General features: G+C 41.2%; 1 protein-coding gene across 2 annotated transcripts in view; it reads left to right on the top strand.

Moving 5' to 3' along the window:
• The window catches only part of TAMM41 (TAM41 mitochondrial translocator assembly and maintenance homolog), a 59,401-nt gene that overhangs the window by 12,335 nt on the left and 20,214 nt on the right, over nt 1-26,852 (top strand). For both annotated transcript variants that reach the window (XR_003518077.1, XM_027584180.1), the window contains 3 exons: nt 966-1,116; nt 14,713-14,858; nt 26,684-26,849. Coding sequence is in view for 1 of the 2 variants with exons in the window: in XM_027584180.1 (XP_027439981.1) it covers nt 966-1,116; nt 14,713-14,858; nt 26,684-26,849 (463 nt within the window). In the remaining variant the exon portion in view is untranslated. The remainder of the gene's footprint in view (nt 1-965; nt 1,117-14,712; nt 14,859-26,683; nt 26,850-26,852) is intronic.

The raw sequence follows: 26,852 nt of genomic DNA, 5'->3' as shown, positions 1-26,852 counted from the left end.
CTCACTTCATCTAAGGGTTCATATGCAATATCTCATTTAATCTAACCAACAACCTTATCAATTTGATTCTGTTATTAACCCCATTTTCTGATAAGGAATTATGGCCATAGTCACAGAGCTAGTAAGAGATGGAGCTGGGTCTTGAACACATTTTCTTAACTACAGTACAGTCTTCAAAACAGTCTCAGAACAGACTGGAGAAATTTGTATTTTAATGGATTTGAGGAAAGTTAAAGAGAGTACCTTCTGTGTATTCAGGAGAAAAATCCTTTTTTATTGATCAAGGCATTCACTAGTACATTAGGTGCTTTACATTTATTATTTCATTCAATCTTTGTAACAATTCTTTGATGCACATTTATCGCCATTTTATAGATGAGGACTTAAGTTCAGAGAAGTTAAGTAATTTGCCCAATTTCACACAGCTAGTAAATACCTAGACCTGAGACCATACCTACCCCCAAACCCATGCTGTTTCCACTGTAGCTAATTTTCTTTCCTTTTTTCCTTAGTCAGGTTCAAAATCAGTTCAAAATAAAGCACAAAGTGCTTAGGTTATATGTGGATAAGAACAGAGGTGAGTTCTAAATAAAGAAGTAAAATGCCTTTGTCTACCATAAAATTAAGTAAATAACAATGAGATTATAAAATTGAAAAATACAAAATTTCCCAAAGGATGTTTATTTCATTTATACTGACTTCTTTTTTAAAACCCATGGAGAATTTCCTCATTTAAGAGAAATACTTATTTTGTTTTCTTTCCTGTATCATATCTTTAATTCTGGCATAAAACACAAACCCTTGGGATTGCTTATTAGAATAATAATTATTTTGTGTCTACTGGCCTAATATTCTAAGATCTTCAGGGCTAAGGGTTTGGGATAGTTCCAGTGCATGTGTAAACCCATAGCTTGACCAGTAGTCCACTTTGACATTTTTCTTCTAAATGTTCTGCTTTTTTGCAGGTGAAAATCATAGCAATGAATGAGAATGTTGCTCTTAGGTCAGCCCTCGATAAAAATCTGAAGAGTGCTGTGACCACAGCTTTCCTCATGCTCCCCGAAAGCTTTTCTGAAGAAGACCTCTTTATAGAGATCGCCGGACTGTCTTATTCAGGTTAGTAGATTTGGGCTCACGTTTTCTGCAGGAAGGAGATAACGTTATTTGAAGAACATGCAAACAGACATCCTACTCCTCACTCTGCACTGGAGCTGCAGCCCCCCCTGCTTCTGGATCCCACCACTTCCTGTGCAGGTGACTGCAAGAACCCCATGATCTGCCTCCTTGCCTCCAAGGGCTCTTTCTGTCCACATCTGTATGTAGATCTCCCCAGGGTAGTATTGTTGTTACTATTCATTTTCATTTTGAAACAATTTCAAACTGACAGAAAAGTTTCAATAATACAAAAAATTCTCATATGCCCTTCCCTGACTTTGCCAGTTTTAATGTTTCACCACATTTGTGTTATCATCCTCTTTGTGTTCCGGTGATTTTCCAACTTGAGTGGGCACCAGAATCCCCTGGAAGTACTGGGCGCACCCCCACACAGCTGCTCTGGCAGGTCTGGGGTGGAGCCTAAGAATTTGTGTTTCTAGCAAGTGCATGATGCCAGTGCTCCTCCAGGGATCCCACTTAGGAAACCACTGCCCTCTCTGTACCTGTAAATACTGTATTATGTATTTTATTTTTCTGAACTATTTGAGAGTAGCTCACACATATCCTGGCCCTTCAGGCCACATATTTCCAATATATGTTCCCCAAGAACAAGGACATTCTCTTCCATAACCACAGCACAGTTACCAAATTCAGGAAATTTCACACTGATACAGTACTTTTTTTTTTTTCTTTAAGATTTTATTTATTTGACTGAACACAAGCAGAAGGAGAGAGAAGGAGAAGCAGGTTCCCAGCTGAGCAAGGAGCCCCATGTGGAACTCAATCCCAGGACTCTGGGATCATGACCTGGGCCGAAGTCGGCCGCCTAACCGACTGAGCCACCCAGGCGTCCTGATACGGAACTTTTATCAGATTGATGATCCGTAGTCCATATGTCGTCAGTAGTCCTGTGATGTTCTTTCTCCCTGAAGTACACAGTCTAGTCAAGGATCATATTTATTAAGATGCCCTGTCTCTTCTCTCTTTTAATCTGGAACACTTCCTTAGCCTTTCTAGGTCTTACATGACATTCACATTTTGTAGTCTCAGACCGGTGATTTGTGTGCCTGATAAGCAGAGTTTTGCCTCTTCTAAGCAACCAGTGGGGAGACATTTGAAAATGAAGCAAATCCCCTGCTTCTTATCAAACTTTCCCTTTTAGATCGAGCATTAATTGATGATTCTTGCTCCAACCAGTCTTTACTACGATGGTTACAAAGTGGCGACTTTCCAAGTTCACCTCTTCTTGCCCATTAAGGAAAAGCTTTCCCTTCTTCCCCATTCATTAGTTTATTTATCTAAATCTTAACTTCCTTTCCCTGTCTCCTTAAACCAGTGTGTTCCTCAGAGATGTCAGGGGCCCCTTCAAAGGGAGAGGGGAAAGCTGAGAAGATAGAGCCCTTAGCCCCTCATCCTTCCTGTTTAGTGTATTAAGGATCCATGTAAAATTTTACTTAGAAAAAAAGTAGCCTGCTACTTAAAAAACAGTTTGAAACCACGGTCTTAAATAAATGTCTTCTTTCCCAACTTTTAAGTGTGAGTCAAAGAACTCTATGCTGAAAACATTGCAAAAGAGTTTACTCATTTTCTGAATCCATGTACAGATAAGATTTCATGGAAATATAATGCTGAAAGAGACCGTAAAGGCCTTGTTCTCCAGGCTTTTTCCCAAAATGCAGCTAGCAGGACTACAGCTGCGGTCGCAACACTGGAGAGAAAGGAAGTGACGTAACCTCGGTCTTGGTGGCTTCCAGCTCCACATGGCAGCATCCCTGCCTTTCAACAGGAAGTGGCGGGGGTTGGGGGTGGCGGCAGAGGCTGCTGTGGCTAGGTACTAGAATGAATGGGCCTGTGTGCAATGTGTGGGGAAAGGGGGTCACCCTGTTAGGGTGATTCCCTCCCCTTGGTCCCCTGTGAAAAAAGATGGATCCAAAACCTTTTATGAAGGGTTAACTTTGTGGGAGAATGATGCAGAGCCAATTTCTACTTGGCCCACACCACTGCCACTCCTCCATTTCCTCCCCTGTGATCCATATCAGCGTAGTGTCAGGTGGATTCTAGGAGTTCCTATGAATTCTGAACATTGACTAAGGAAGTTTCTCGAATGGCATAACTGCCTTTACCTTTTAGCAGACTTCAAGTTAGCATGCAAGCTGCTATCAATCTTTAGCTGACTTTTGCTTTGTCTCCTGGGAGGACTGTGTTTTATACTCCTGGTTTCTCCAGTACTGTGAGACATGTACAAAGTGTTCAGTAAGTGCTTGCTGACTCATAGCAGTATCATTGTCTGTTTTGCTTCTTTTATAATTTTTATGAAGGGCTGCTATGTAGCAGTGCTGTACCAGACGCAGTAGGTGGGTGGGGGGAGAGGATAGATATATAGATAAATCGATCATTGATTCCGTCGTTGAATCCTCACACAACAACTGTTTGTTCAACAAATATTTCCTTTGTGCCTTCCATGTGCCCCACACTGCGCTAGGCCCTGGGTATACACTGGTGAGCCTGACATGAGTAAGACTCCTTGTGGAGTTCATGTTCCCTTAGGCAGAGGCCGACAGTCAAGAAGCAGAAAGGTCATTTCAGAGAGCAGTAAGTGCGATGAGGAAAAGAAAAGAAATACTGAGGAGGGCCACCTCTACCTTGGATAGGCAGGGAGGGCCCTCTAAAGTGGTGATGTTTGAGTTCAGATCTAATAGTGGCAAGGAGTGTACCCCGAGCTTCTGGGAGAAGAGCAGATTGGGAGAGTTGCTTCCTAAGAGGCAGGTCCTAACCTTGCTGCACCTGATTTCGGCTTTCTCAGCTTCCAGTTTCTCCCATTTCTCATCTTGTCTCCTCTTCCTCCCTTGCCATTATATTATTTATTCCTTAACCCAGATTTGGATCTGAGAATTTGGCCAAGGATCCTACATTACTCATTTCATTGAGGTTGGCTTCTTTTTACTGAAAAACTTAGGACACAATACTTGGCACATCCTCTCCATAGGGAACTGATTCCAACTCTGTGCAGTCGCTAGTTTATGAATGAGACATTTTCCAAAAAGCATTCTGTATGCCAGTTGTTTAGAACTGGGAACATGTTTTTCCACTAAGACAACATTATATGATGCTCCTAAGCCAGAACACTGCATAATTAATGGTTACCTACTCCGTAATAGAATGAAATTAGAGTAGAATAGTGAGGATAGGGAAGGATCTAGGCCCTGCAGGTAGATGCCTTTCATAGGTATGAGACCCACCCCAGGCCATGTGTTGAAAGGCAAGCCTTTCCTCCTCTCTTTTCCTAGACTTCTGAGAACCCATTATCCTTGAACTGATTGGATTCTATCCTGTCGCCAAACCTCCCAAGCCCCCAGAATATTCTAAACTACAAATTACCCACCAATCTCATTTTTATTTACAACTTTGACATTTATTTTCCACTTGAGAGAGAATACGTTGCTTCTAACCTGCATAGGTTAGCTTTTCTCCCTGGAAGGGAGTAGGGCTGGGGAGACAGGAAACAGCATCTCTCCATGTTATTAGACAAGTTCCTGCCAGTAGTTACTAGCAGAGGCAAGATCTGTCTGTATTAGTAGTAGTAATAATAACCCCTTACGTTTTATGTAGTATTTAAGGATCATTTTGACTGCCTTGGGGGTCAGTATTGATGACATTATTGTAAATGATGGTGAGAAAGGAGTAGGTGGGAGATGAGAGCCGGCAAAATTGGGGAGGAGAAAGCTTTCTAATCCTTCAGTTATTCTTAGAAGTCAGCATTTAAGTAAACAAAAGGAAAACCAAATGAGCTTTAAAGGGTCACCTTGACCTTTCTCATGTAAGTACAAACCATTAAAATGACTAATTTTACATAATGATCCTGGTTTAACATTTATCAAATGAATCAGCGTCCCATACCTCATGAAGAATTAAAGCTATAATTTCTGCTCTAAAGAACTTCACATTAATAAACATGCAGTCATAGTGAGTCAGTGAAAGACTTAAAAAACAACACGTATGGAAAAGGCAGGGAGTGTGAAAGAACATGGCTTGTTTAGGGAATCAGGAGTAGATTGATGTGACTGAAGTCCATGGCTCATGGCAGGAGAAAATAGCACTTATTGTTATTTGCCAGGAACAACTCTCCATACTTTTGATCTAATAGCTAGTTTACTCCTCACAGTCCTCCTTTGATTTGCATGCTGCTTTATTGCTCCATTTTAAGATGGGAAAACGGAGGCCCAAATCTGTCTGATGGGTTCGTGGGTGGTGGAGCTGGAACTGTAGCTCATGCTCTTCACCATTTAATTTCACTACCTCTCAGGTATTTTGGACAAGAGGTTAGGCCCTGGCCAGGCCAGACTAGGCATTGAATACAAAGTTAAATGAGACTGGAATTTGACATCCCGTACACAACTAGGAGCCACAGGAGGTTTCAAGCATTGCGAGATGGCATGAGATTTGTTGCTGTAGAAAGATCATTTTGCCAGCACTGTGCAGGAGGGAGGGAGACTAAAAATGGAGAAGTCTTACTCACTGAGCAAATAAGGACGAGCGTCTCCTATGCCAAGCACTGTTGAACCTCTGGATGAAGGAGGTATATCAGGCAGGCGTCATCCCTGCCGTTGTGGGGCTTTCATTCCAGTTGAAAAGTCAGACAGCAAACTTGTGGCAGCGTTCAAACGGGAGGAAGACCAACGTGGTTTATGTTAATGTAACCAGGGAAGGCTTCGGTGGGAGGTGACATTTGAACTGAGCACCAATGGTAAGGACCCACGAGGAGAGCCCACATGAGAGCTGTCTAGGCAGGGAGGAGTCTAGTTAGGCTGTACCCGTGTCTGGTCCGCCTCGAACCCTTGGCCTCTGGAACAGTTCTGTGGCACAAAGTAGGCACACTGCCCATCTTTGTTGGCTGGATAGACAGAACATGAACCAGAGTAGCACCTCAGCGAAGTGCATAAATTCTTATGAGCAGAATTGACATTCAACCCTTAACTTCTTAAATTAAGTATCTTATTTTGTACCTTCCTGCTTTTTTATTTTTTAAACATTATATTATTTCATGGAAGGCAGAATTAGGGAAGTGTTTAAAAGCTGGGGCTCTAGAGTCAGAGGTCTGGGTTCAAAACCTGGCTGCACTCTTAATTTTTTGCCTTCAGGCAAGTTTCTTAGCTCTTTGTGATTCAGTTTCTTCATCTCTAAAGAAGGGTTTTATATGGATTAAATTAAATCATACATGCAAAGTTCTTAACACAGTGGCTGGCACATAGTAAATGCTCAATAAGTGCTATTCATTGTTATTTTAGATACGTGTTTGTACTCACACAGCCACTTGATGTAATAAACAAAAGAAAGGGAAAAACCACAGTCAGACCTGAGTTTGAATACTGGCTTTCTAGACGTGCTTAAACCTTTTGGAGCCCATTTTCTTACCTGTAAAAAGAATAACTGTCTTGTAATAAGGTTTTCAATGAGATAATATAGCTAAAAGTCCCTAACATCATACCTCATTGATAGTTGGTGCTTAGAAAATGATTGGTATTATTATTTATTACCGTTAACATATTATTCCTGGCCACACAGGTTTTTCTTAGGTTGAGACACCACTCAGTGATAGACAGACACTCAGGTTGGCTGCATTTATCATTGTTTTATTAATGCCTCTGCTGTGAATCACTTTGGAGAAATTAGTTTGGTAGGGGAAGAGGGTCGAGGGGGCCACTAACTTCCTCGGACATGTTCTCCAAAATGGAATTTTGTTGTCAGTTATAAGAATTACAAAACTTGGGGCACCTGGGTGGCTCAGTTGGTTAAGCGACTGCCTTCGGCTCAGGTCATGATCCTGGAGTCCCAGGATCGAGTCCCACATCGGGCTCCCTGCTCAGCAGGGAGTCTGCTTCTCCCTCTGACCCTCTTTCCTCTCGTCCTATCTATCTCTCATTCTCTCTCTCAAATAAATAAATAAATCAAAAAAAAAAAAAAAGAATTACAAAACTTGTTACATGTTGACAAAAATTAGCAGGCATTCGAATCCACTTAGATCAGATGGATTCATTTGGCCCTTTCCTGTCCTTGCGGAGTGAAAAACACCTTCAAGCACTCTTGTGTAAGAGAGAGAATGGGTTTCTTTCAACGCCAGATTGTCTGAACACAAGCTCAGCTACTTCTAGGAATCAGACAAAGCGAGGAAGTTGCCAGTTGAGTGATTCTTGGAGAAAAAAAAATTAGAAATGGGTGCCAGCCCTCTGAAGTGTGAGTAAACATCCTCATTTCTGGATCCTAGTAAAAGCAAAAGCCAGTAAAGAAACTTTTTCTCTGGAGAGTTTGTAAGATTTATTCCACGAGAGTCGCACCATCTGAAACCTTGCAAGCAGTGTCATTGGATAACTTGAGTATTAGAGATTGACTATTTCAGTAGTTTGGAAGCATATTTCTCTATGCTTGGCAAGCTTGAGCTTTTGCTAAAGCCTCAGTTGGAACTCTGTGCTCAGTCACTGGTTAATTTCTGAGAATGCAATACTCCAGAAGGGATATTAATTGTCAATAATACCTAATGTTTATGGATTACTTTCTGTGTGTCAGATACTGTTCTAGGTGTTTTATATGTATTAACTCATTTAATGCCTGAATCTTATAAACTACCTACTGTTACTGCTTCCATTTTACATTTGAGGATACTGAAGCCCAGAGAAGCTTAGTAGCTTGCCTTGGGTCAGGTAGCTTATGAGTACCAAGCTAGGACTTAAACATAGGTGGTCTGAAAAATAAACAAACAAACACAGATGGTCTGGTTCTAGAACCCTTTGCTCTTCTACTAAGGGTCTGTGGTGGTGGGTGTCATTCCTGGTCCATACCTGGGACAGGCTTCTCCTGGGCCCAGGTCCCTGGGTGGCTCACCTCCATCCCTAGCTGCCCCCCACTCCTGCACTGTCATCTTTCTCTGCTTTGTTCTCTCCATAGCACTGTCTGAAATACGTTATTTTATTTGTTCGTTGGTTGGTCTTTGTTCCACTACTAGAATGTAAAGGGCAGAAATGTTTGTCTTGTTTTGCTCACTCCTACCACAGTCCTTAGAGTGGGACCTGACACATTCTAGGTGCTCAGTAAATATGGAATGAATGAATGGATGAATGACTAATAATATTGGTTCCTTCCTGAACCAATATCGTCAACCTGATTCCTCCTTATCCCTTTCTACACTCATCCATTTTGTGTTCACTAAAGTGTGAAAAAGGTGATTCAAATTTATATCACCACATGCATCAGCTATTCTTTTTTTTTTAAGATTTTATTTATCTGAGAAAGAGAGACATTTGGGTTATCAGAGAGAGAGAGAAAGAGAGATGTGGGGGGAGGGGCAGAGGGAGAGGGAGAAGCAGAGGCCCTGCTGAGCCGGGAGCCTGATGCCCAGCTCTATCCCAGGTTCCCGAGATCATGACCTAAGCTGAAGTCATATGCTTAACCAACTGAGCCACCCAGGCGCCCCAAAGGTATTTATTCGTCTCTCATTGTCTTCCACATGCAAGTGGTGTGATATGGTGTCTTTTCTACAGCCTTGGAGATACTTTGGGGAATGAATTTTGAATGGTGTGGTAGACTGCCTCCTAGAAATACTGTCGTAGTCATCTATGTTAAAATAAGTATTGTTTTCTATACGTACAGAAGAATGACTTTGGGCCCTTTTCTCATACTATGCACAAAACTAACTCAAAATGGATTATGGATATAAGAGTTAAATATAAGAGCTAAAACTATAGAGCTCTTAGCAGAGTGACTTTGGGTTAGGCAGTGGTTTCTTAGATATACACCAAAAGCACAAGCAACAAAGAAAAAATAGATAAGTGGGAAAACTTTTTGAAAATTAAACTTTTGTGCTGCAAACGATACCCTCAAGAAGGTGAAAAGGCAACCAATAGCTTGGGAGAAGAGATTTACAAGTTGTATATCTGATAAGGAATAACACCAGAATATATAAAGAATTCTTGGAATTCAATAAAAAGACAAATAACCCAATACTAAAATGGGCAAAAGATTTGATAGACATGTTTTCAAAGAAAGTATACAAATAGCAAGTAAGCACATAAAAAGATGCTCAACGTCATTAGTCATTAGGGAAATGCCAGTTAAAACCCCAGTAATGGTGCTTCATACCCACTACAGTGGCTATAATCAAAAAGACAAGAACAAGTGTTGACAAGGATGCAGAGAAATTGAAACTCTCATGCATTGTTGATAGGATTGATTGTAAAATGTGCAGCTGTTTCAGAAAAAGAGTTCGGCCATTCCTGAAGATATTAAACGTAGAGTTACCATATAGCCCAGCAATTCTATTCTCAAGCATCTACTCAAGAGAAATGAGAACACATATCTACACAAAAACTTGTACACAAATGTTCATCACAGCTTTATTATAATAAATAGCCAAAAAGTAGAAACAACCCAAATGTCTAGCAGATGAAGAATGGATTAAAAAAATGTGGTACATCCATCCAGTAGAATATTATTTAGCCATAAACAGGTATGAGTATTGATACATGCTGCAATATGATGAACTAAGTCATAAAAGACCATTTATTGTACAATTCCATTTATATGAAATATCCAGAATAGGAAAATCTAAAATCTATACAGAAAGTAGATTAGTCTTTGTCTAGGGCTGGGGATGGAAGGATGGAGGGAGACAGAGTGCCTGCTAATGGGTACAGGGTTTCTTTTTGGGAGGCCAAAATGTTCTAAAATTAGATGGTTGCATAACCCTTTAACATATACTAAAAATACTAAAAAATATGAATTGTATATTTTACATGGGTGAATTATATGGTATGTGAATTATATCTTTTTTTAAAAAGCTGTTAAAAAATGAATATTAGGGCCACCTGGGTGGCTCAGTTGGTTAAGCATCTGCCTTTGGCTCAGGTCATATCTCAGGGGCCTGGGATCGAGCCCCCACATCAGGCTCCCTGCTCAGCAGGGAGTTTGCTTCTCCCTCTCCTTCTGTCCCTCCCCCTGCTCGTGCTTGCTCTCTCTCTCTCTTAAATAGATAAATAAAATCTTTAAAAAAATGAATATTATTTGGGGCACCCTGATGGCTCAGTTGGTTGAGCATCTGACTCTTGATTTTGGCTCAGGTCATGATCTCAGGGTCATGAGATCAAGCCCTGCATCAGGCTCAGCATGGAGTCGGCTTGAGTTTCTGTCCCTCTGCCCTTCCTCCCTGGGGTGTGCACTTTCTCTCTCTCTCTCTCTCAAATAAGTACATAAATTTTTTTAAAAAATGAATATTATTCTGCTATATCAACATCCAGTTTGGGCTACTGTTCTTAAACACTACCGCATAAGAAATACCCACTTCTGTAACCCACGCTGAAATGATCTGTTTTCATAGCACTCCCTGCCTCAGGTAGGGCAAAGATCTTTATATCTCCAATATCTGGCACAGCTCCTGGTACTTACTAGCCACCCAAATATTTATTGAACTGAAATAACAGCAGTATTGCAATGAGTTTAAGAGGGGAAAAGTTAGCCAGTTATTATTTTCAAAGACTTAGGGGTTCCTCTACCCCCATCCTTTCCCCATCCCATATGCATATCATAGCAACAGTACTATCTGCTTTACTATTTACAAAGCATTCACTACTGCCTTTACTCTTTTAAATCCAAAAATAACCTCGTGAAGTCAGTGTGATGGTTACAGCCATTTTACAGGTAAGAAAACTGACTCAGAAGGGTTAATCTCTAGTCACCCTAGGACACTGCTAGACTTGAAAGCCAGGGCCTTTCCACTGGACAGTATAGCCCCTTACATCCCTACGTTCATAATAAGGCCCTTGGCCATTGGCAGCATGCTGGAATCACAGAGTGAGCCAACTATAGATGCTTTACAAGCCTCTGGGTTTGTTTCATTTCAAAGTCGAAGATAAATTATCCTTTTGGTCACCCATTGTTATTAGACTGGCAGTTTTCTGGCTTGAGCAGTCAAGAGTTAAACTTACCAGTAGAGGTATAAAATAAAAGTCAGCGGTCGGTTTTTCTCAATCCCTGTGTTTTGTTGCAAACATCTCTGGAGGTAAGAAAAATTGATTCCTATGATCAAAATGCTGGGTCATGCTGTGCCCACAATTTTATTCATTTTGTTCTGAAGAAATGGGTAATAAGCCCATTTGCTTGCTGTTCCCTGTGGCTGAGCTAGTTCGGCTGCACAGCAGTTGGAGAAATCCAATTCAGCAGACATTTATTGATGTGCCTTCCATGTGCCAGGCACTGCACGAGGAGCTGGAGATACAGGGATGAATAAGCCCCAGTCCTTGTTCTCAGAGAGTCCAGAGTATTTTCCAGGCCCTTTAATCAGGACATGCAGATGCTCTTTGGGGGAGGCTTTGGATTAGTTTGCTTTTACATTTTGGTAAAATACAACCACTCTTAGAAAGTTACTGTCTAAAATGTAAGAACTCCTTGTTGAATGTACAAGAAGAAGAAAAATGACACACATTTAGAACTCAACAGTGATACAAACTGATCTTTCACGTCAGAGCCAGCCATGTTAGGTTCAGAGTTGGATGACATTTTATCCCTTCCAAGATTGATAGAATCCATTTATAGGCCCTAAATAAAAGCCTAAGGATTTACACGATTGAAAATTAACCTGGCTTCCTCTCCATGCATATTTGCCAAGTTGGCACGTCTGTGCACTCCATGCATCTATTTAAAAAGGCTAGAAGTAATATGCCAACATTATGGAAGTGAAGGAAATGAAGGAAAACTGCAAAGTAGAGTAATACTAGTCACTGAAAATGTCACTACCTTGATACCAGCGGTGGCTGGACCTGTGCACCTCAATCTCCTCATCTATAAAATTGGGAATACTTAATACCTTCTTTAGGAGGCTTTGCTAGGACTAAACAAGATAACAGCGTAAAGCGCACACACTCCCCAAAAAGCCCACAATAAATGTGTACTTATTAGAGCAAAAACATTTTTATGTAATCTTTTTGTCTCATTTTTCCTCTTTTTATACCAAGTTTTCTCATTGTACTTTTGTGTCTTAGTTTCTTACTATTATATGATCATTTTCCATCTTGCTGTGTATGATTATTGGAATTTTTAATGGTTGCACACTCTTCCATGGTGGGATATGGGAGTACTACTGTAACTTACCCATTCCTCTGCTGTTGGACGTTTGGGCTGCTTCCAGTGTTTCAGTATTATAAATAGTGCCTCAGTGAACAGTTGTATGTATGCAGTATATTCACCTACTTACTGGGGAATCTCAGGTAGGTGGCTTCATCTCCGTCTTTGTTGCCCTGATGCTAAATGGGGATAGAATAGTATCTCTCTGAGAGGACAGAGATGTGTGGATTCAATTAATACAGCAAAGCACTTGAAGCAGTGCCTGGCACTTACCAGATGCTCAGCGAACATTACCTCGGGACCTCTGTTTGGGTCTGTTTCTTTAAGCTGGAAATGGGGTTGTTTCATTTACTGCTTTCCAAAGGATTTTACCAGTATTATGTGAAAGAACCAATTTCTCTAAACCCTCTCTAGCAGTCATCCCAGAATTTAACTATATAACTCTCTTTCCATTTAAAATAATAGTGAAAAGGGGCGCCTGGGTGGCTCAGTTGGCTAAGCAGCTGCCTTCAGCTCAAGTCATGGTCTCGGGGTCCTGGAATCAAGCCCTGCATTGGGCTCTCTGCTCAGCAGGGAGTCTGCTTCTCCCTCTGCTGTTCCCCCCACTTGTGCTCTCTGGCTCTTTCTCTCTGTCAAATAAATAAAATCTTTAAAAAAATAAAATAGGGACACCTGGGTGGCTCAGTCAGTTAAGTGGCTGCCTTTGGCTCAGGTCATGGGTCCTGGATCCCAGGGTCCTGGGATCGAGCTCATCAGGCTCCTTGCTGAGCAAGGAGCCTGCTTCTCCCTCTGCCTGCCACTCCCCCAGCTTGTGCTCGCACTCTCTCTCTCTGGCAAATAAATAATAAAATCTTTAAAAAAATAAAAAATAAAATAATAGTGAAAAAATAAGTTCATCCATATTGGGGCAGCTTGTTATGACTGGAACTCACTTCTCCTCACTTCCCTGAACAAACCTCATGTCACAAACATTGGGTTCCAGAGGCTCTTTGTAAGTTTGTTTTCCTGAAGCTTGCAGTCCCCAGCTGCTTTCCACAAAACTAGTATAAGTTGGTCCTCTGAATCTTCAAAACCCAGCATATTTTATTCCTTACTGAAGCATAGTAAAGATACTGTTGGGTAATCTGTATTTTTTCCAAAACAGAACAACAGTTTGGTCTAGTAATACCTGTTGTGGCGCATAATAATTTCAATGGTTCCCTCTCCTGCCTATGCCACCCCCTCCAAGAAAATTAATTGGCAAGGGTAACCATATGTTTGGGTTTGCCCAGTTTTTACTCATCCTGGTATAATTATTCATCATGCCCACCTCACCCTCAAAAGCAACCTCTAGTTCAAATGATGAATTACACTGTCACCTGATGCCCAGGAATTTGTCAGTATCTGGGGTACCTGCCTACACTTGCTACCTCACTGCTTTCCTGGATGACTTTCTAACTGTCCAAGAAAGGTTTCAGTCACAGTGCTTTCGCCAGCCTTCACCTGGGAGGCCCTCACACGCGCCCGGCCTTTTTTGAACACACATTAGCCCAGTAGGCATTCCCTCAAGTTTGCACATTTCATCATCTTTTTCCCTCTGCGTCTTGCTGATCATTGTCAATGGCATAAGCAGGCAGGGCACCTCAAATTTGTATCAGCATGGCTCTTTGTCCTTCAGAACTGTTTATTCTGCAGCTCAGTCCATCTCTTAGGCAAATGTAACGTTCCTCATTTCTTGCGGCTTGCAATGTAACAAATGGTATCTGCTTTCAAGAAGTTCCTCTTAAATGTAAACCTCATCTTACTAGGACTCTTTTTTTTTTTTTTAAAGATTTTATTTATTTGACAGAGACAGCGAGAGAGGGAACACAAGCAGGGGCAGTGGGAGAGGGAGAAGCAGGCTCCCCACCGAGCAGGGAGCCCGATGCGGGGCTCGATCCCAGGACTCTGGGATCATGACCTGAGCCGCTTAACACTCGCCGCTCTTGCACTTATCAAATGTGATAAAGTTCTTTATATTCATAAAGTACCGCAAAAGCCCTTGCACAAACACAGCAAAGAGGTCCAAGCTGAGTAAGCAGTAGCAAGGGCATGTCTAAGGTGACATACAGCGCCCAGGTCCATGATTGGTCACAGAGTTTTGCTCACAGGATGAAAGATTGTAAGAATAGGTGCTTCTGCATTGGAAAAACAAAAACAAATCAGCTTCTCAATGATGATTACCTTTTGCACTTAGGTAACTGCATTTTAACTGGCATCAAGGGCTTTAGGATTTGAGAGGCTCTGTTTTCCCCTAAACTAGTGCCTACATTCCTTGGGTAATATATTCACAGTTTTAAAGAAGAAAAACCAATGTTTTGAATGTGGGATGATGCCGTCTTGAACTAGCGTAGGATGAATGTGGGGCTGTAGTTTATAGGTCAGGATGTGGACTCTCAATGGAAAATTTGTTTTTCCATTTGTTTTAACCAGGCGACTTTCGGATGGTGGTTGGAGAGGATAAGACAAAAGTGCTGAATATTGTGAAGCCCAACATAGCCCACTTTCGTGAGCTCTATGGCAACATACTGCAGGAGAATCCCCAAGTGGTGTATAAGATCCAGCAAGGCAGACTGGAGGTAAACTGTATGTGGGAAATAATTTATGGTGTTTCTAAGGCACGAGCTATTTTAAGAGGAAGAAGTAAGGGTTAGAGCAATATGACTAGTGTGATAACATTTACAGTTCAAAGAGTAGGTTTCAAACGTAAACATACTGGTCTACGTATTTGGAATAAAGCTAAAAGGTAACATAAGAGACTAGTAGTAAGAGGGCACCTTTGGGAAAGGGAACCTGAGGCTGATGTGGGAGAGGGACCTGTCTTTACCATGTGTATCTTTTTTGCCTTTTGAAATTATTTTGTGTTCTAGTTACCAATCAAAACCAAGTGAAGGGCGCCTGGGTGGCTCAGTTGGTTAAGCGACTGCCTTCAGCTCAGGTCATGATCCTGGAGTCCCAGGATCAGGTCCCACATCGGGCTCCCTGCTCAGCGGGGAGTCTGCTTCTCCCTCTGACCCTCTTCCCTCTCGTGCACTCTATCTCTCATTCTCTCTCAAATAAATAAATAAAATCTTTAAAAAAAAAAAAAAACCAAGTGAAAATAAATTCTCAAATTTGGCATCTTCGTCCCCAATCCCACTTGCTTCCCCAGATGTAACCTTACTGACAGTTTAGCATCTTAGATCCCAGATCTCTTTTTGTGTGCATTTTTGTGTTTATTTGTACATATACACATGTATGAAGAAGTTTGGTCTTTTATTTTATTTTTTATTGTTATGTTAATCACCGTACATTACATCATTAGTTCTTGATGTAGTGTTCCATGATTCATTGTTTGTGCATAACACCCAGTGCTCCACGCAGAACGTGCCCTCCTTAATACCCATCACCAGGCTAACCCATCCCCCCCACCCCCCTCCCCTCTAGAACCCTCAGTTTGTTTTTCGGAGTCCATCGTCTCTCATGGTTCGTCTCCCCCTCCGACTTACTCCTCTTCATTCTTCCCCTCCTGCTATCTTCTTCTTTTTCTTTTTTTTTTCTTAACATATCTTGCATTATTTGTTTCAGAAGTACAGATCTGTGATTCAACAGTCTTGCACAATTCGCAGCACTCACCATAGCACATACCCTCCCCAATGTCTATCACCCAGCCACCCCATCCCTCCCACCCCCCACCACTCGGCAACACTCAGTTTGTTTCCTGAAATTAAGAATTCCTCATATCAGTGAGGTCATATGATACATGTCTTTCTCTGATTGACTTATTTCACTCAGCATAACACCCTCCAGTTCCATCCACGTCGTTGCAAATGGCAAGATCTCATTCCTTTTGATGGCTGCATAATATTCCATTGTGTATATATACCACCTCTTCTTTATCCATTCATCTGTTGATGGACATCTTGGCTCTTTCCACAGTTTGGCTATTGTGGACATTGCTGCTATAAACATTGGGGTGCACGTACCCCTTCAGATCCCTACATTTGTATCTTTGTGGTTAAATACCCAGTAGTGCAATTGCTGGATCATATGGTAGCTCTATTTTCAACTGTTTGAGGAACCTCCATACTGTTTTCCAGAGTGGCTGCACCAGCTTGCATTCCCACCAACAGTGTAGGAGGGTTCCCCTTTCTCCGCATCCCCGCCAACATCTGTCGTTTCCTGACTTGTTAATTTTAGCCATTCTGACGGGTGTGAGGTGGTATCTCATGGAGGTTTTGATTTGGATTTCCCTGATGCCGAGCGATGTCGAGCACTTTTTCATGTGTCTGTTGGCCATTTGGATGTCTTCTTTGGAAAAATGTCTGTTCATGTCTTCTGCCCATTTCTTGATTGGATTATTTGTTCTTTGGGTGTTGAGTTTGATAAGTTCTTTATAGATTTTGGATACTAGCGCTTTATCTGATATGTCATTTGCAAATATTTTCTCCCATTCTGTCGGTTGTCTTTTGGTTTTGTGGACTGTTTCTTTTGCTGTGCAAAAGCTTTTTATCTTGATGAAATCCCAATAGTTCATTTTTGCCCTTGCTTCCCTTGCCTTTGGCGATGTTTCTAGGAAGAAGTTGCTGTGGCTGAGGTCGAAGAGGTTGCTACCTGTGTTCTCCTTTAGGATTTGGATGGACTCCTGTCTCACGTTTAGGTCTTTCAACCATTTGGAGTCTATTTTTGTGTGTGGTGTAAGGAAATGGTCCAGTTTCATTCTTCTGCATGTGGCTGTCCAATTTTCCCAACACCATTTGTTGAAGAGACTGTCTTTTTTCCATTGGACATTCTTTCCTGCTTTGTCAAAGATAAGTTGACCATAGAGTTGAGGGTCCATTTCTGGGCTCTCGATTCTGTTCCATTGATCTATGTGTCTGTTTTTGTGCCAGGACCATACTGTCTTGATGATGACAGCTTTGTAATAGAGCTGGAAGTCTGGAATTGTGATGCCGCCAGCTTTGCTTTTCTTTTTCAATATTCCTCTGGCTATTCGGGATCTCTTCTGGTTCCATACAAATTTTAGATTATTTGTTCCATTTCTTTGAAAAAAGTGGATGGTATTTTGATGGGGATTGCATTGAATGTGTAGATTGCTGTAGGTAGCATTGACATCTTCACAATGTTTGTTCTTCCAATCCATGAGCATGGAACGTTTTTCTATTTCTTTGTGTCTTCTTCAGTTTCTTTCATGAGTATTTTATAGTTTTCTGAGTACAGATCCTTTGCCTCTTTGGTTAAATTTATTCCTAGGTATCTTATGGTTTTGGGTGCAATTGTAAATGGGATCGACTCCTTAATTTCTCTCTCTTCTGTCTTGTTGGTGTATAGGAATGCCACTGATGTCTGTGCATTGATTTTATATCCTGCTACTTTACTGAATTCCTGTATGAGTTCTAGCAGTTTTGGGGTGGAGTCTTTTGGGTTTTCCACATACAGTATCATATCATCGAAGTTTGGTCTTTTTTTGTTTGGTTTTGTTCTATATGAATAGACTCTTACACATAGTATTCTGACGCTTATTTTTTTCCTCACTTGTTTATTATGTTTATTATGTCTTGGCTTTCCTTTTGTTATATTAAATGGAAATTTCTTTCCAGGTGTCTTTAAAAATGATATTATTATTTGAAAATAAATATTAAATAAATGTTAAAGGACTTTTCCTTTGAGAAAGTAATTTGAATTTAAGATTTTTTTAAAACTCGGGGCACCTGGGCGCCTCAGTTGTTGGGTGTCTGCCTTTGGTTTAGGTCCTGATCCCGGGGTCTTGGGATCGAGCCCCGCATCGGGCTCCATGCTTGGCGGGAAGCCTGCTTCTCCCTCTCCCGCTCCCCCTGCTTATGCTGTCTCTCTCTCTCTCTCTGTCAAATAAATAAATAAAATCTTTAAAAAAAAAAAAGATTTTTTAAAACTCTAGAAACCACAGAGTTGTTTTTTTATGTATTTTACTTTTTAAATGCTCTTCCTCTTCCAAATAATAGGGGCAATTAATATTATTTTGAATATAGAATTAAGGGAATTTCTACAACTAAAAGGGAACTTTGAAAGAAAAAAAAGAATTATTTTAAACAAAAAAAAAGAGTAACATGAAATGCCCGAATACCCACCAGTCAGTTGAACGAATTTTGCAAGTGTTTTTACTTTTTTACATGCATGCACGTGGTTTAAAAACCAAATGGGACCTCAAGGTTTATAACAAAAAGTAGCAATTCTGTGCTTGGCACCTTCTTGCTTCTCAGTGCTACTTTCCAGAGGCCACTGCTTTCATCTCGTTAGCGGGTCCTGTGTTTACCTCCCTGTTTCTAAACAATATAATCTGACTGTGATTTCTTGATTTTTTTTTCTGTTTCATACTTTATTTTTGTCCTCCATCTATGGAAGATGAGGATTTTTTCTCTCTCTTGTCACTCCCACCAACATGCACGCACGTTTGCACACTTGCACACACACACACTGCCCTTCCTGCCTCATTCCCTCTTGCTCCACATACAGTGATTTCATAATTTTTGGTTAGGTTAATATTCACTATTTACATTATTATGAAACTTACTTTTTCTTCATTGCTGAGATATATTACTTTGAAATTTCCTTTCCTGTACAAATTTGTTTTTCTTGGAGTTAATAATTGTCTCATTTTCTTCATTTGCTTGATTTCCTTTGTTCCTGTCACTAATTCATACCCTCTTAAAAATCTGTATAGCTTCTCTCATCATACACCAACACCTCAGGTATTTTCTGTTTCTTATTTTTCTTGGGGACGTTTCTTCCTGGAGCCCCATGTGCCCTGTTCTTTCTGGACTGGTTGTTTTCTAGGCTTGTGGCACGGCTGTTCTCCTGGAGCATCTTTTCATTATTACCCTGAGGGTTCTTTCTGCCTCTCTCCTTTGCTAGGTTTTGATTTTCTGCATCTTTTATCTTCCTTTTGCATGGCTACACTTTAATTTATGGTGAAATATACCTTTTAGTACCTCTCTAACATAGGTTGCGAGGAAGGTACATTTTTTGAGACCGTGTACATCTGAACATTCTATCCTTGCACTGATTGATAGTTTGGGCTACATAACACATTCTAGATTGGAAATAATTTTCCCTCAGACTTTTTAAGACATAGCATCATTTCTCCTAGTTTCTAAGTGTTGTGTTTCAAAGTCCAGTGAGGTACATTTTTTGAGACCATATACATCTGAACATTCTACCCTTGCACTGATAGATAGTTTGGGCTGCATATCACATTCTAGGTTGGAAATAATTTTCCCTCAGACTTTTTAAGTCATAGTATCATTTCTTCTAGTTTCTAAGTGTTGTGTTTAAAAGTCCTGGGTGGCTCAGTCAGGTAAGCGTCTGTCTTTGGCTCAGGTCATGATCTCAGTGTCCTGGGATCAAGCCGCGTGTTGGGCTTTCTGCTCAGTGGTGTCTGCTTTCCCTCTCCCTCTGTGATCTCTCTCACTCTCAGTCTCTCTCAAATAAATTAAAAAATAATAATAATAAAAGTCCAGTGACATTCAGATTGCTGTCCTTTGGGGGCATCTGGATGGCTCAGTCGTTGGGCGTCTGCCTTCGGCTCAGGTCATGATCCCAGGGTCCTGGGATCGAGCCCCTCATCGGGCTCCCTGCTTAGCGGGAAGTCTGCTTCTCCCTCTCTCACTCCCCCTGCTTGTGTTCCCTCTCTCACTGTGTCTCTCTCTGTCAAATAAATAAAATCTTTAAAAATAAATAAATAAAATTAAAAGAGAAAAGATTGCTGTCCTTTGGATGTGACCTTTTAGCTCTAGGACAGTGTTTAGGATCTTTTCCCTTTTTCCAGTCTTAAATTTCATGATGGTTTTCTTTGTATATGTGTTTTTCACTATTATTCTGGCACTTCATGAGCCTTTTCAGTCTGGAAACTCGTGAGCTCCAATTCTAAGAAATTTTGTTATTTCTATAATAATTTCTTCGTATCCATTTTCTTTGTTCTTTCTGGAATTCCTGTTAGCTGGTTGTCGGACCTCCTGGTTTGATCTTTTTAATTTCTCTTGCCTCCTTCCTGTTTCTTTGGGGTTTTTGTTCTGCTTTCCAGAAGAATTTTTCAAATTGATCTTCTAGCACTGCTATTAAATTTTTAATTTCCTTTGAATGTTCTTTTTTTCTTATAGCATCCTGTTCTTGTTTTCCAAATGCATTATCTTTTATCACCCCTCTAGTGGTCTTTATTATAATTTTTGAAATTTTATCTTGCTCTCTACATTGTCTCTGTTTCTCTTAGTGTCAGTATCTGTAGAATTTCTCCAAAGGGACATCATCTATTCCCTGATTTGGGATCAGGAAGGATAATGTGCTTAGCTGCCAACTTTCAGAAAACTGAGCAAGGGGAAAGGGCTGGGAATTTTCTTTAACCCTGAAGATAAACCATTCCAAATTCCTTGCTATGGCCTGGGAAAGCCTGCATGATCTAAGTTCTAATTGATCTCTTATCCTGGGGAAGCTCACAAGAGTAAGATTCGTGGGCCGAATTACAGTTCCCAGCACTGCTGAGGCTGTAACTGACACCCACCTGCTCCTTCCCATGCTACCCATTCAAAACTCCCTTCTAGCACTTGTGCTGGGCTAGACGAGGTGGCCCTAACCCTCATCCCTGAGGCATCTGAGACCCGGTCACCTTGCCCATTTCAGGCTATGATTGCTGCCCTTTCTCTTTCCCGTCAAAATTGGGCACAGGGTACTAAGAGATGTGTACCAGCAGCCCTACCTCTGATGATCAGGATCAGTTACTTCTGCCACTGTGGCGCTACTCCTTTCTGTGTCTGCTGGACTTTGGGCGTGGAATCTGAAGAGAGTAGGTGGCAGTCCTAGCTTTTAAGTTTAAAGTCCTAAAGTTGTAGGGATGGGAAGCACACATTTCCTGAGTGCGTCACTGGGAACAATGGGAAGCAAGGTTACTTCTTCCATCCCTTGGTTCCCAGACCTATGCATTCCACCAGTTGGGAATGAGGTACTATATAACGGGCATTAATTTAGGATGCGTACTGTACCCCATTCGCACAGGGTATCATCTCCAAGCTGCTGGCTCAGCTGTTCCTCATTGCTCTGTCATAGGATTTTTTAATGATGGCACTATTGGCGTTTTAGGCTGGATAATTCTTTATTGTGTGGATCCCAGATTTCCCCTTTTTGAGAACTGTTCTATCAGTTTGGTAGCTTTGGTGCAGTATATGGTAGGAAGAGTAGAGTTATGGTCCTGTGCCCATTGCTGTACCTCTGTACCTCTTTTGCTCTAAAATGGGTCCCATAAGTGATGTTACATGGTACAGCCATGTTGGTAAAGCAAGCATTCTGTAAGCCCTGTAATGGTGCTGGCTAGGTCCTGTCGGCAAGAAGGGCAAACCCATGCTCAGAATATGTGTTACTTCCAATTAAGATGAATTACTGCCCCTTCCCAGGTGGAAAGGGTCTGATGTAGTGAACTTCCACCAAGTGGCTGGTTAATTTAAGGAGATGATCCTATTATCGGGATCTCAGCGTTGGCTTCTGTTGCTGTCAGGATAGACTTTAACAACAGCAGTAGCTAAGTCAGCCTTGGACCTAGGCAGAGCCTCATTCCCTGCCACTATGGCTACTCCTTTTAAAAACCATTGTGCCAGCAGTGGGATGACAGAGACTAGTGAATTAACTGGCTGAATTGTCCTTTTGGTTATTGTTGATTCTTCTGTGAAGGATGCTTTCTCGTGGACGTTAGCAAAATACAAAGATCTTCACACTTTGTGCACACCTCCCATAGATCCATCCACATGCCTTTTCTCCCTAGTTTTTTGTCTTTAGTCTTCCAGTCTTTTTCCTTTTGGGCCCAACCAATCAGCAAACCATGCTTCACTCCTCATGGGTCTTTGTATCTTCTTTCCTGAGGCCACTTTCTCCATGTAAAGTGGATGACCGGGTGCACTACCTGGAGCATACCCATTTCGCCTCATTAATGTCTTTCAGGGCTATCCCTGAGTGAGGCTGTAATGCATCATTTTCAGCTTGTACATACCAAGCCAAATCCTCCATGCAGCAAGTTCATCCTTTATCCTCTGAAAGCCAGTCATAGGGGATCCTCCATGTAGCCATATGCATGACCCAGTGAAGAAATAGGATGGTATGCACTGGTACAACAGTGCAGAGTGGATATTATGAGGCCTGGGTTTCCTGTGTGTGCATCTTACTTGTGCCCTCTGGCCTTACTCATGTCGAATGCTAGTGTACCTCTTCTATCTTACAGTGGATTACTGTAGAGCCTGCCTGACCTTAAGATTTGGTGAATATGAGAGATCTCAGCTCGTGATGGGCAGTTCTTGATGCATGGTCTTTTGTTGCTCCATTGTTAGAAGCTCCATCTCTACCAGGGTCTCATATCTAGGAGCTGATTTCAAATGAGGTCTTGTTCTTCACTGCAGATGGCATGGTCTTGCTCTAGAACCCTAGCAGTCTACATTGTGATTCTCCTGCTGGGAGCCTACCACAAGCTTCCTGTGGCTTCTTTTAGCGAAGACACATTTAGCGCTCTAGAATTTACAGAGTTGTTTGGCCCAAGTGGGGGGGCTGCTTGCTCTGCTGCCTGGATCTGTTGCAGAGCTCTTTTCTGCTCTCAGCCTCACACACCAGGCATCCTTTTTTACCACTTGGTTAATGGGTCTGAACATTACAGCCAAGTGTGGAATCTGCTGCCTCCAAAACCTGAAGACGCTTACCAAGTCTCATGCTTCATTCTTAGCAGTGAGAAGTGCGAGATGCAAGAAGTTGATCTTTACTTTGAAGAGGATGTCCCACCATGCATCAGACCACTTGACCCCTAAACACTTCACTGATGTGGCAGGCTCCTGAAACATCATAGGATTTATCTTCTACCCTCTGGAGTACATTTATCTACCAGGCACTCCAATGTACTTGCCCCTATTGTTTACCAGGTAACAGTAGCAACATACCGTTGATGTAGTGGATCAGCCTGAGATTATACAGAATGTCCACATAGTCTGGTTTCCTTGGGTTATCTTATGACAGAGGATGGGAGAGTTAACACAGCCCTGAGGCAAACCATAAGATATACTATTGTCTATCTCATGAACGCGAGCTGCTTCTGATCCTCCTTCCTAATAAAGATGGAAGAGAATGCATTCCCCATGTCTTGGCCCCTTCCAGATACGTCCAGTTCTGTTGACTTGCTCTAACAGATTTACCATGTTCAGCACAGCAGATGTAACTGGGACTTCTACTTGGTTGAGTTGTGGTAGTCTGGATAATCTTCCAGAACCCATTTGGATTTTGTGAGGACCAGACTTAATGGAAATATGATGGGGACCATTAGCCTTTGTATTAGTCAGTGTTCTCCAATGAAACAGAGTCAGTAGGATATATATACAGAGAGAGAGATTTATTTTAAGGAAATAAATCATGGAGGCTGACGAGTTTGAAATTTGCAGAGCATGCCAGCAGGCTGGAGACCCAGGGAAGAGTATGTTGTAGTTTTTTGAGTCTGAGGGCAATCTGGAGGCAGAATTCCTTCTTCCTCAGAGACTTTAGTCTTTTTTTCTTAAGGCCTTTGACTGCTTAGATGAGGCCCACCTGCATTATAGAGGGTAATCCGCTTTACTCAGAGTCTGCTGACTTAAATGTTAATTATATCTTTAAAAAATACTTTTATAATAACATCTGGACTAATGTTTGACCAAGCAACTGAGCACTATAGCCTAGCCAAGTGACACAAAATTAAACATCACACCCCTGCATCCTTTAGGTTTACAGATAGCACTAATTTCTGCTTTTCCTCCTGAGATGTGATGTTTGTTGTTGTTTTTTTAATTACTGTTTTGTGTAAGAGGTAAAATGGCAGCTTCAGAGGCTTCTGCTTGGCCTTCCATGGTATGTCAGCTCTAAAATGCCATCATAGAGTATGCTCTTTAGGATTGCTCCTCGTACCTGCCATGTACAGTCGGGATTGAGCGGATCTGAAACAAGCCCTCATCTGATCCTACGGTGGCACTGCGGAACTAGGTGGCCTTTCCGGGTTGTCCCAGCTTGGGACAGAGAGGCCAGGCCTTTGTACTCCTGCATCGTCCAGTCATTGGATCCAGGCAGCTCCCTTTGGCTGAGGACAAGTCTAGGAGGGACTCTGAGAGAGGGATTCAGCCCACTTCGCCAGCAGCTAGTGGAACGAGTACCTTGGCCCCTAAGCCAGCACCTGGGTGGTACAGTACAGCACCCAGTACCAGGTGACCACATCTGCTTTTTTAAAACATCAGCTTTATTGAGATATAATTCACATACCATAAAATTCAGTGGTTTTTAGTGTATTCACAGAGTTGTGCAACTGTCACTACAGTCTAATTTTACAGCATTTCCATCACTCGAAAAAGAAACCCCACATCCATTGGTAGTCCCTAGCTTCCCCTCCCAAGAGGCTACCAATAATCTGTTTTCTGCCTGTATGGATTTGTCTATTCTGGACACTTCATATAAATGGAACCATGCAGTATGTGGTCTTATCTGCTTTTAAAATGCAGTTTGACTTCCACGATTTTTTAAAAAATTTCTTCTCCTTTTATTTACTGACTCTCACGATTTAACTGAATGCTTTCACTTCCATGTTTTAATGAGAATCAAAAAGGATAATTACACAGAATTTAACAATTTATTTGAAAATGTCACCTAGTATTTTGTCTTTCAAGCAAAAATTCCAGTGCATTCTTTTCCTCAAGAGAAAGCACTGGCAAATACTCTTTTTTTAACTCCTCATATTACTCAAGCCATTTTGGTATCTCTGAAATTCCTGAAAGCTTCGTAGATAAAGCCTTACAGTAATAGAAGATCCTTTTGACTAATCTCAATTCTTAGCCCCAAAATACGAGTCCATAAATGTTATTTCTAATATATTATACAGTAATATCCACAGTTTTTGTCACTTATTGAAGCAAAGCTATATAGAGTTCAAATCCTGTGAATTTAGAATCCTTTTAATGATAAATGTGAAATACTCAGGTTAAAAAAAAAAGACCTTAATTTTTACTGGAGCCACTAGATAATAGTACTTTGTTCTTCGTTGCATAAATTTTATAGAAAACTAGAAAATCTAGACATTACTACTCAATAAATACTTATTAAATGAAAAAAAGTGGTAGAATGAGTGAATTCTAAGTGTTAATAAGAAAGTTAGTCATATCTGGAAAATCTGAATCTAAAATTTAATACATTCATTTGCCTAGTTTTTTTCTTACTGTTCTCTTAGTCAAAGTTAAAACCTAAACATCTGTTGAAAGAATACAAGACAGGGCACCTGGGTGGCTCAGTCAGTTAAGCGTCTGCCTTCAGCTCAGGTCATGATCCCAGGGTCCTGGGATCGAGCCCCTCATCGGGCTCCCTGCTCCGTGGGAAGCCTGCTTCTCCAGAACTCTCCCACTCCCCCTGCTTGCGTTCCCTCTCTCACTGTGTCTCTCTCTGTCAAATAAATAAATAAAATCTTAAAAAAAAAAAAAATACAAGACAGATTCTTACCTGAAAAATAATGGGATGAGCCACTGAGGGCAGCGTTACTGGTTCTCACCTTGGCAGGCAGGCAATGTTTACATGATTTTGTAAAAACTTAGTTCTGTGAAGTAAACTATATTAGACTAGGAGTTAGGGAAGCTAGGTGTGGCCTCGGCTCTGTGGCTAACTTTGGATTCAAAGTCAAGTCTGATGCATAGTTTGTATGTTTTATTTCAGTATTTATCTTTCAGCTTGATGTATTTAGAATATGTGGGGCACAGAACCCACTGGTGTAATTTAATCATACTTAAGAAATAATGACAACTAAGTTTTACTGATTCAGTTATTCATTCCCTTACTCAACCAATGTTTTTTGACTACCTACTGTGTGCCAGGGGATTAAAAGCAAATAAGTTTAGTCCTTGTCCTCAGTTTATTCCCACAGTTAATGAAATACAGCACAATGAATAGAAAGGCCCAGAAGGCAGGAGACATGAGGTTAGACGCTGCTCTCTCCGATTGGCAGCATGACCCTGGCTGTGTCGCTCAGTGCCCCTGTGTTGAAAGTGGGAGAGGGAGTCTGAGTGCCTGGATTTGCTGAGCCTCAGCGAATGTTAGCAGCAGCCTCACTTCCTTCAACTGCTGGATGTAAAACAAATAGAAATTTTAAAACTGAGAGTCAGAAATTGATCCTTTAAAGAGGCTTCTATTCTTTTCTCATGTGAAAGTGGACTACTGTAGGAAAAGAGTTGGCCTTTTTGAAGGAACTTAGCATTTGAACTCTTGTGCATTCAGTTTCAGAAAGGAGCAAGTCTCCTTAGCATGCTGCCCAGTCTAGGGAATGGGTTCATGTACGTTTATATGACTTGAAAGAGAAGCCATGTTTCTTTGAGTCGTTACAGAATTCAAAGAACTTTCCATAGACATTATCTTTTTTTTTCCCCCTTAGATAGATAAAAGCCCAGAAGGACAATTCACTCAGCTAATGACATTGCCCAAAACCTTACAGCAACAAATAAATCATATTATGGACCCTCCTGGAAAAAACAGAGATGTGGAAGAAACTTTATTGCAAGTTGCTCATGATCCTGACTGTGGAGAAGTGGTACGACTAGGTA

This window comes from Zalophus californianus, chromosome 1, assembly GCF_009762305.2.
Source record: "Zalophus californianus isolate mZalCal1 chromosome 1, mZalCal1.pri.v2, whole genome shotgun sequence".
NCBI lineage: Eukaryota > Metazoa > Chordata > Mammalia > Carnivora > Otariidae > Zalophus > Zalophus californianus.
This window is presented reverse-complemented; position numbering and strand designations above follow the sequence as displayed.